The 11,595-nt window shown below is 40.3% G+C and overlaps 1 protein-coding gene across 1 annotated transcript; it reads left to right on the top strand.

Moving 5' to 3' along the window:
• The first annotated feature begins 989 nt into the window (after positions 1 to 989).
• LOC6610538 (FMRFamide receptor) lies at positions 990 to 11,156 on the top strand. Its single transcript, XM_002035082.2, has 2 exons — positions 990 to 1,697; positions 7,704 to 11,156. The coding sequence occupies exon 2, from the start codon at positions 7,921 to 7,923 to the stop codon at positions 9,568 to 9,570; it is 1,650 nt and encodes a 549-aa protein (XP_002035118.1). The 5' UTR covers positions 990 to 1,697; positions 7,704 to 7,920; the 3' UTR covers positions 9,571 to 11,156.
• Positions 11,157 to 11,595: the final 439 nt, after the last annotated feature.

The following is an 11,595-nucleotide window of genomic DNA, read 5'->3' on the forward strand; positions in this document are numbered from 1 at the left end:
TCCCGCAAACCCAGGCACATGCCACCAACTCATCAAGTTTGAGGGCTTCCTCGGAAAGCCAACGAATTATTGTATACCAAATATTCAAAAGAATAGCTGGAATTTAATTTAGTGCGATTCCGAAGTGCGTAGACTTTGACTGAAACCTTAGAAAATAAACACATTGAGTGTCGGATGATTATTTATTGCCAAGTCTGATAAAGGCATTTGTAACAGCAGATGTTGCCCATCATTCAAGGCAAAGTTCAAAATGTCATCGAAGAAAATGGTATAGTTATATATAGTATAGTATAGGTCTTTAAAGGGCACATAGTCGCGAGTACACAACGAATAAACTAGGTACTTGAAAAGAAATTTAATCGTAAAATACGAAGAGTGTATTGAAAAAGTATACATTAAACAAGCTAGATAAGTGCGATTTAAACTAATATATCTATTACCTACTAGTGTACTTAATAAATGACATGTCTTTCCACAATAAAAAGTTTAATTGTTATTATATTTCGTTTAATGTCGAAAATATCCCACTAGAATGCTTTAATGACTTGCGACCGCTGGCAGGAAAAACTTTGCCGACCACATTGGTATTTGGAGATGGCGCTTTCGAAAACCACCTTGGCTTATCCTTCGCTCACTTCCGCTGAAAACAATGCTGCGCTCTGCTCGTCGGCTGCCCAAACAATAAACATTAAATTAATTTCCTCGAGCGATTTCCACCCACGCAGCGAGTAAATTTTACTCACCCCCACCCATTCGAGCTTAGTGCTGCATTTCCGGTGGGCATGGGTAGTGTATATACGGGTGTATCGGCGTTCCTCAATTCCACAAACACAAACTGGTTCGTTGTGGTCATTATAGAGGGTATAAAACTTGATTGTTCGCCTTATAAATAGACAGGCGGACACTTTCACTGGGTGCAGTGGTCATGGCGGTGTTGCAGCAACATGCAACTCGCAGTAATGACGGCGCCAGTTTTCGTTATGAATGAAAATGCCCGGAAAAGCAGCAACATTTCCGCGGCGCATGCCCAGTAGCAACATATCGACTAGCCGGCAACATGCAACATTGTTGTCAGGCGGCAAGCCGGAAAACTTAAGCGGAAAATTCGGCGGCACAGTTGGCAGTCAGCATTCATCGCGTTCGCGCCAGGAAAAGCGTACGGAAAACGAATTTCGAGTTATTTTAAAAATATCACTCATACGCACGGGAGAGCGAGTGCCTGAAACGAGAGTGAGAGTGCACTGATATTCAGCAAATAAATAAAAACCAAGTTTTGTTTATTCAAAATCAAACGGAGAAAGTGTTTTAATAATGTCTTCCGAAGTATATAATCAAGTGAAATCGGCTGCCAGCAGCTCATTAATTTATAAATAAATATATTTAATATATTCTGGCGTGTGTGTGAGTGAGCAGCATCGATAAAAAGCTCCCCGAAGAAATTTCTTTTCGGAGGCGGAACGTGAAAACAAATTACTAAATTATCTTCGCCGAGAAAAGCGCAGAGAAAGCCAAGAACTCTCAGCCCAAAATACCAAAAAAAAAAATCGAATCGCAGATCATTCCATTCCAATTTGATTAACCCCATCGCTCCGACCGTCCCTTGGCATTGATTGTTGACATTCTCGCCGCCAAGATATGCAAATGGGAATATGCGAATATCTTGCACACACACTCGTGTTGTAAATTAAATTCCCAAGGTAAGCAAATAAGTCTTAATAAGCCCATTAAGAAAACAGCCAAAGGAAACAAAAACAAAACGGCAAACGTGTGTCATAAAACATGCGTTTTCCTTAAGAAAGCAAAATGTCAAGTGGCTTTTTTATTAGCATCCTTGGGTGTGGAAAATCCTCATGATTTCCATGTCGATAAGCCACAGCATGTTGAATATTAAAAAGATTAATTTATAGCGCTGGGAACCTCCCATGTGGCTTGTCAACTGAAAATATTCCATAAAGGCATTTTTATTGTCTGGCGAAAATAATGGAGAAGGACTCTCCTCCACCGAGCGACGAGTCATCCGTGAGATGCAATCGCTCCAACATACTCAATATCTCAGAAAGTTTCATTGAAAGTGGCTTCTTCAGTTTCTTGGTTTTATTATCACACACGAATTCTAAAGAAAACATCTTGAAAAGAGTTCTTTATTGTATACAAAATATTACACAGCCACTCATCGAATTCTATATAATTTTGCCACAATGCAGAACAAGTGCGTTACACCTCTTATGCACAGCACTAAATCGATTTTACCTGGTTGGAAATACAATTTAATTTAAGTGGAAATAAAGAAAAGAACTCTAACAAACAAGCTTACTCTGTGTAACTACATTTATTTTAACAATTCAAGAAGAATTTCAATATTACTTCATTTTTGTCGAGTTATTGCCTCGGAAAGCAATTGCCTTATTAAACTACTTTATTACCATTTTGTCTAACTGTTTTGTTGCCAAACATTGTTTGCTGAAACTTTTGGGCAGGTATGCAGGGCACTAAGTTCTCAAGATTTAAGTTTTAATTAAAAGCAGAAACCTAATAAGAATGATGGAAAGATTACAGTGAGAAGTACTAATAAAGTTTCTCCAGAATTTCTTGGCCTTAAATAAATGCAGGATGCTCGTAAAGTAAATTTGCATGCATCTTTTTGTTAGCCTTATATATATTTGTACAGGTGCCGCCATTCAAATTTATTCACATGCACTTTCTTTGCCCACACAGTGCATATTAATTTACTAAATGTTGCAAATTTGTTTCCACGCCAGCTGGAAAGTAAAAACAAGTAGGAAGCTGGAATAACTCTGACTTGAAGGGAAAACAAATAGCAGCCGCACTGGATTTCGTTGGCCTTGGGTTAAATGCTGTAGATCTTGAGCCCTTTTCCCCCTCGCTGCTACTTAGTGTCGCAATGATTAAGTATACGCCGCGTGGTACTCTGCAGGCAACAATGCAGCGATTATTTACCTTAAACGCAGCCATTCAGGAAAACAACCACGTCAGCTATTAAGGAGAAAAATGGTAGATTACACGGAAAGATATTCACATACCAGTTGCCTATCCTATTCCATAGCTTATTTAAATATTATCAAAGTTTTTTGACATCGATGTTTTATCAAAAAAGTATGCATTTGCTTTTCACAGATATTTTTCTGTTAATGTAACATAAAAATTGAAATTTTTCTTGTGGTGAAGAGTAACAAAGAAGAAGGAGTTGGTGCATATATCAGTAGTTTCATGGAGAGCATTCGGCACCTGGCCATTGAGCAATCAAATTGTGCGAATTCCGGCAATTAGTAGAGCTGGCTTAATGCCTTTCGGAATAGCCAAGAGCTCGGCAGGATGCTCATTAAGACCGAAATTGCAACAGAAATATGCCAGTGACAGCGGGGTGAACCAAACAAAACCAGGCTGGACATTCACGGCATCCCTGGTTTTGAGAAAAGTCGCATTTTTGTATTTCTTAGCGCTTTCCTTTGGTTCCGTCTGCCAGATTGTCGAGAGCAAAAGCCTTGAAACTGTCAACTAAAAATAAATCGCAAAGAGCTCGCTTCTCTCTCTTTCGCTGCGAAATATAATAATTATAATTTTGTGTTTTCATTTCATGCCGCCAACCAGATTCTTTGACTTTTATATGTTTTATTTTTTATTTGGCTTTATATGCTCAACATGCGGCTAAGCGGTTCGCGGTTCTATAAGTTTTGCGTTCAGAAAACACTAAATCCAATGCTGTATGTCTATAAGTATAGCGAATTCCGCTGGCACACGGAATCACAATGGAAAAGTGGAAGGCAACCATAAGTTAATATACTTAAGCTGCTTAATTAAATAAATTCGGCAAAAATGCCAGCGGTCGAATGAAATATGGCAAGAAGTATGGTGTCGATTTATAGGGGCTCTTCATGTGTTTTTCTCTCTAATTTTTTGTTTTATTGTTAGCATGGTTAGTGCTCGTTGAACAAATAAATCTTGTATCTTTAACATTTCTATTGCTATCCACGTGTTTCTAGATTTAATAAAAATTATAAACGGCCTTGGTATATTATGTACTATTATTCTTTTAAGCAGTAATAGGCATACAATTCATATTAAATGAAGCGTCAAATCAGCCAAATTAACAAATGTTTACAACTTGCTTCGATCCACTTTGCCTAATTAATTGCATACCCAAGGTATTTATGCCTGCAATTCGTTACGCCCTTAATTAATAGTTACCACCTGTTAAGCCACCAATACCATGTTAACATTCGTTTCAATCAACCCACTTAAATGGGAAATACAAATCTGCTGAGCACATGCCAAATGGAAATGACACAATCCAGACAATCTGGCGCCCAAACTAAACATGGATTTTCCACACCAAGCCAACTGCACTCATGGAAATCAAACAAAAGAAAACTAGAGAAATGGGAAAACAAAGAGGAAAACGCTTGGCGAAGAAGCATTCCACATGCAAATTGCTTTTTGAATAATTAAGCTTAATGCCGCTCACAGAATGAAACATTAATTAAAACTATTTGTCGCTCAACGTGAAAAGTGAAAGGATGCGACGTGTCTGTTTTATTTATCCTGGCATTGATTTGGCCATAAAACACACGGCTGTAAATAAAATCCAACTCAATTATCCACATTTGATTTAATTGCTTCGACACTTAAAAGTGCAATTAGCATTACGAGTTGCATGGCCAGCACTTAAAACTGAAAATGCAAAAAAAATGGAAAAACCGATTATACCTTAACTGGAAAAATCGTGCGGCTCAGTCAAAGTTCACACAACTGCCCTCAGTTCTTTTTTTTTTTTAAAGGAGCTCAAGGGTTTAAAGTTTTTTCGGATGGCTGGCATGTAGATTTCAGTCAGCTTTCAGTGGTTAAGCCGCGTAATCCGAGCTGTATTTATGGTTCTTTCAGCCATTCAGAAAGCTGTAAAAAGCGGTTTGCCCAAACTGCGGATTGTTCTAGTCACTGGAATTGAAATTTATGTTCGCTTCGATTTAGTTTCAGATTAAATGTCTGCTTTACTGGAATACATCCTCACCAAATAAAAAGCACTGCAACATAGTACAAATTAAGTTACAATCTTAGATACAAATACAATCTTAAATTATATTGGTACTTGCCCATTTCAACCTAATTAAGGTATTCCAAAAATATGGACAGGACATTCGAGAGTACTCATCCTCCCCGAAACGCTCTTTGATGTTGTTTGTTTTTCCTGGCGAACATGTGAAACAACAAAAGCCGATAAAAAACGCCTACCACAATAACAAAGAGCAAAAGGCAGTGAAACTGAAAAGCATCTATTTTTCTTTTTCCGCGTGACAAAAAGCAAGTGGCTGGGCATTCCGAATACCAAAACTGCTGCCATAGAGCCAGCTGTGAGGAAAAATTGCTGGCTAGGATCGACAATATTTTTTTGGCCAGACTGGGAAAAAAAGCCATTTCGGGACTGGTCGTGTGGGCGATTTACCAATGTCAGGGACGTAAAAAGTAAATGTGTGAGTCACACGGAGGCAGGGCAACTAAAGCAGGACACGTGCAGGCTGTCAGGAATGGCAAAAAGGGTCAGAGGCATTAAAGATAATTGCCCTTATAATTGCCCGGACAGTTGCTGCTGCTGCCGGAGGCGAAAGTTCCCCGAAAGCACTTCAATTCTCGCCTCTAATTGAGATAATCGGATTAGGAGCCCAGGGTCGAAACAATGAAACCCAATGGACGTGGATGGGTCAGTGCTCAACGACACCTGCATTCCAATGACCGCAAATCGCTGACCACTTAACATGCAAACAACTGCAGCGGACACTTCAGTTAATCAAAATGCTGCTGCTGCACAGAGATAACAAACGCAAATTCACCAAATATCACGCATACGCAACGTGTGCGCCCTTTGCCCTCTGTACACCCACCATTCATTCTGGTTTTCTGCACTCTGCGGTTAACTGAGCACAAACATCACAAAAACACCCAGGGCCACAATTAAATGTGTCATATAATCAGCAACAGCAATTGCCGTACTCTTTGTTTCACTAACCTGGCCCTAAATGACGTCAGCATTGATTCACAATTATTTTCGGCATGGGAATGTATATTGATTTCATTATGCAGTAGAGGGAATAAGTCGCACAGAAGTCCTGCTTATGGCCACTGGGGGAAAAGAGTTATAATATAATTAAAGCACATTAAACAAATGTTTTTTTATGGAAGCGTCTTGTTAAGTACACTTAAAATAATATATTTTATAATGAACTAAATATTTCAATGTTGTTTAATAGGATCTACTATATTTTTTTGTCAGTACCCTGTTAAAGATACAATATTATATGGGCGTGTTGTTTGACTGATTTGCTTGGCCACTGGATGGGATATCAGTCTCTGCTAGCATTTTGGCCCAATTCTTGGTATATCTGTGCCTTTGTTTGTTGGCCAAATGGTTCGTGGGTGCGTGTGGGTGAGTTCCGATTTCGATTTTGGCCACTTAAGCTTGATTGATGTGTCAAAACTGTGACATTCAATGGGCGCGGCGGTGTGGGAATTCGTGATATTTACACGTGGCAACGACGTATTTAGTGCGGCGCAAAAACCCTTAAATGATTTAGTGGCCACACTTGTTGCCAGACAATTCGATAAGGGTCGAGAACAAATAAAGTGAATTAAATCATTTGAGTGTGACAAACATAGGACCTTCATTAAAGGATAACGGCCAATAGAAGCCGACACGCTTTATGCGGCAAAAACCAATTTCAATGGCAATTAGGGCCATCCTTTTCCGAACACGAAAATGATTCCGACTAATGGGCTACTAGTTTTTGTTAGCCCTAATAATAGAGATTACGTTTTGTGTTGTTAAACATAGTGCATGTGGTATCAAAACTGACAAACTGATAGTAACAACATGATTTTATTTATAGCCAAATAATTTTTATATGATCGAAAAGTGATATGGATGCGTAAAAAAATATATGTTTTTGCAGTATCCAAGAGCTGATATTATTTAATTAAATCTAAAATACAATTCAACGTATCTGTGTATTTGGATTTCCTTTTAAATGTTCGCATTCCTCTCGCACTTATTGGAATCCCCCTTCGGAAAATTGTTATAGAAAATTCCTAAGGGAGATCTTAACGCGCCCATCCTCCGGCATCTTGGAATAGTTAATTTTCAGAAAATTAAACTCTAGACGATGCCAAGAGCTCTACAAATGGCCAAATCATTTTGAAACGTAATAACCTTGTTCTAATTATAGAACTAATTGTTACAAATTTACCTGTGATCAATTAGGTTTCCTTTTAAACAACAGGAGCAGGAGGCCAGCAATTGACACCAAAGGCATTTATAATGAGCACAGAAAATGTTTTAGGTCTCCGGAAAGAATACATATATCTTACTTAGTTCCCCACCAACAGCCACGCAAATAAGTTTGTTTGGGGAAACAGGGGAGAAGCTTCTTGTTGTTAATCGATATAACCTAAGTTACCTTTCTCAAGCACACTGGAAACAAACGTTACTGCAAATTATAATATTTTTGTTACTTTAAAAGTATAATTTCATCCATAAAAATAAGCTTGGATGATGCAACTTCTGTGATACAAATTATATACATTTATAATCACAGTAAATAAAGTCCAAAGGCTTCCCTTTATAAATGACCTCCTTTCAGTGCTAGCTAGCAACCTTGTTTAAAATGACCTTCCATTTTTCATTTCCTATTTTGCAGCTTAAAGTGTCGACGGCGCCGGGTGGAAGCCAGGACAAAGGACATCGTCATCAGGTGCTCGTGACCCCTGAACCGTGCAACAATAAGTATCCGACCTGTGGCCGCAGAATTGATGTTCGTGCGAAAGTTAACCGTCGGCTGCCTAAATGCTACGCCCACAATTCGAGTAGGGTTAGGCTTACGCATCGGGGAAGTGGGTCAGTAGACTCCGGGAGCCATGAGTGGTGCAGCGGTTGCGCGGCTCCTGCTCCGCCTGGAGCTACCCTCGCCGGGAGTAATGCCACCACCGCCCACGGACTACGATTACGGAGGACCCATCAGCGACGATGAGTTCCTGGCCAGTGCGATGGCCACCGAGGGCCCAACGGTTCGCTACGATCTGTTCCGGCAGAACCATAGCCAACCCACTCTGCACATCGTCCTCAACCACACGGAGGTGCAAACTGATCTGCAATATCCCCACTACGAGGACTTGGGCCTGGATCCCGATCCGAATTGGACGCGAATCTGCGAGGATGTGTACAACCCACTGCTGGAGAACAATCGCATTGAGTTCTGGGTGTGCGGAGTACTGATAAATATCGTTGGCGTCCTCGGCATCCTGGGCAACATAATATCCATGATAATCCTCTCCCGGCCGCAGATGAGATCCAGTATCAACTACTTGCTCACTGGCTTGGCCCGCTGCGATACGGTGCTGATTATCACCTCCATCCTGCTGTTCGGAATACCAAGCATATATCCGTATACAGGTCACTTCTTCGGCTACTACAACTACGTATATCCGTTTATATCGCCGGCGGTATTCCCTATAGGCATGATAGCCCAGACAGCTAGTATATATATGACATTTACGGTGACCTTAGAGAGATATGTTGCCGTTTGCCATCCTCTGAAGGCGAGGGCACTCTGCACCTACGGAAGAGCTAAGATATACTTCATAGCTTGTGTGTGCTTCTCGTTGGCCTACAATATGCCCAGATTCTGGGAGGTCCTGACTGTCACCTATCCCGAACCGGGCAAGGATGTTATACTCCACTGCGTGAGACCTTCGAGACTGAGGAGATCGGAGACCTACATCAACATATACATACACTGGTGCTACCTGATAGTGAACTATATCATACCCTTTCTCACCCTAGCCATACTAAATTGCCTTATATACAGGCAGGTGAAGAGTGCTAATAGGGAGCGCCAGAGGTTATCCAGATCAGAGAAAAGGGAGATCGGATTGGCCACAATGCTGCTGTGCGTGGTGATAGTGTTCTTTATGCTCAACTTTCTACCGCTGGTGCTCAATATATCCGAGGCCTTCTACAGCACCATCGATCATAAAATAACGAAGATCTCCAATCTACTGATCACCATCAATAGCAGCGTCAACTTCCTCATCTACATCATCTTCGGCGAAAAGTTCAAGCGCATTTTTTTACTCATTTTTTTCAAGCGCCGCCTGAGTCGTGACCAACCGGATCTTATCCACTACGAGAGCTCCATATCGAACAACGGCGATGGAACTCTGACCCACCGATCCTCCGGCCGCTTCTCGAGGCACGGCACCCAGCGGAGCACCACCACCACCTACCTGGTGGCCACCGGAGGACCAGGCGGTGGGGGATGCGGTGGTGGCGGTGGCAATAATTCCCTCAACAATGTCCGACTGACCCAGGTCTCTGGATCACCCGGCCTGGTCAAGATCAAGCGGAATCGAGCTCCCTCGCCTGGTCCAGTGGTCTACTTTCCCGCCCGCGAAATGCAGAGATCCGCATCCACAACCAATTCAACAACCAATAACAACACTTCTATTGGTTACGACTGGACCCTGCCGGACAGCAAAAAACTGGGACACGTCTCCTCCGGATTCTGAGATTGTGTCCGGGTGAAAACGCTTAGAAGGGTTCACAGGGAAGAGGTTGACTTAGAGCACCAGTCTTGTAAATAGGAATAGACACGGAAATAGGGTTTAACAAACAGCTGTGGTCAAAATAGTAGTAGAATTTCTTTAAATTTGGCAAATGTAACATTGGGATTTTAAAGGAGATATGATTTCCAATCTTAATAGTATATTATAAAAAAAAATTAATTACTTTAAATAATTTGGTGAATTTCACGAATTTTAAATAATCAAATCTAAAAAAACGATGAATGCAATTTTGGGTAAATAATCATTCTGTTATTAAAGGTGAACGTAGCTTTCTAAATTTAATATAAACATTTTCAAGCTGGCATGAGTTCCCGAGAATGCTAATATTTTGACCGGAGGTGTAGCTACTAAGTACTACTATAGTTTGTACAGAAGGCATAAACTATGCGCTCCAAGCGTTGCGTTACTTGTGATAAGCGTTAAATGTTTCCTTCCCCAATTTCTCTTCCACTCCTCCAGAACTTAACTCGTTGATATAGATTTTAAGAAAGTTAATTTCAGTGGCGGCCAGGCTGAAGAAAATAGTTTCTTAGACTGAGAGTTTTGATATTGTTTTGCCACCGTTTTCCTATCATTTCACCGGTTCAATGAATTGAATTTGTATCAATTTCGCACTAAATTAGTCATCGAAACTTTCTCGAACCCAATATCGTTTCACTTTCTACTGGCCTTTGTCCGAACTTTTATTTATTAGCGTAAACTTTAGCTGCCTCTAATTAAATATCCTTTACGACGCATTTCTCGGCCGAACTTGATGAATGATTTTCCTTTTCTTTGGCTGATTTGGGTTTCCCGAACTTTTCGATTTCCCTCACACTTTAGCGGAAACTGGGGTTCTTCGGGTCCAAATATACAAAGGCCGGGCAATCTGTCAACTTGTCAGAAAGTTTTTAAAATGCCGCTCAAAGTTCAGTCAGCTCAAAAGTTTGCCAGCATTATATAGTCGCCCGAAAAACTCAAGTAGCTCAATTTAACAGCAAATGCAACAATAATAAACAACAAAGGAAAAAGACATTTTCAGGTGTTCACAAACGAATTATTTTTACTGCTCCTTGTCCCATAAAATATATAATACCCAATACACTGTGTAAATACTTTTAAGAGTTATGTATATACTTATGATCTAGTATGCCAAGCATAAACGAAAACCAAAGAGATTTAGATTTCAATTGAAGTCCAGGAAAGGGGATACTAAGTTATTGTTTTGAGAAATTTGATGATGAGTAATTACCTAGAAAACAATAATAATGTATTATAATAAATTGCAGAGCTTCTCCTTTATTCTTCTAATTCAGCAGCGATTCATCAACACTTTAATCAAATCTATAAATATTGCCCAATTAAAATCAACACCCAATTATCTGACGAAAACCAATGATTTAGTTTCCCCTTCTCATAATAAAAATATACCTTAATTCAACTAGATCTAGATTAGCTTTAATATTGTATAGTCTTAGCGAATACGTAATCGAAACTAATTTAAACAAATTCAACGATTGTGCAAATAAATGATGATGAGAAATCCGAAATGCTTTTAGTGTGCGAATATATTAGCCCATTCGGTGGGCCTGATTTGCATTGATTTTCAGATTTTGCACCGCAATTACCACAGCCGCCATAATAGGCAAAGTTTACTAGCCAGACGCAGTTTGGAAAATGATAACGAGCACTTAAGACGGCCACTTGCAATTCAATTTGGCCGGGTCCTGTCGGATAATTGCCAGCGCAGTGTCAGGCCGATGGGAAAATCTCGGTTCTCGGGAAATCTAAACCCGGGGAGATTAGAAACGATTGGTCGGCGGAGGAGGAGGGCAGAGGAGGTGAAGGTCCTGGCGCATTTGCGTATCTTATGCTAAGCACGTTGGCTTTAGTCAAGACAGTCGGGAAGCCGGTAATAATGCTCGACAGGCTCACAAAGGAATTTAAATAATAATAACCATAACAATAAGATACAAACACACACGCACA

Source organism: Drosophila sechellia, chromosome 3L (assembly GCF_004382195.2).
Source record: "Drosophila sechellia strain sech25 chromosome 3L, ASM438219v1, whole genome shotgun sequence".
Classification (NCBI taxonomy): domain Eukaryota; kingdom Metazoa; phylum Arthropoda; class Insecta; order Diptera; family Drosophilidae; genus Drosophila; species Drosophila sechellia.

Bases quoted from the DNA above. Each gene is read 5' to 3' on its own strand.
- LOC6610538 (XM_002035082.2), top strand. From the start codon at position 7,921: ATGAGTGGTGCAGCGGTTGCGCGGCTCCTGCTCCGCCTGGAGCTACCC.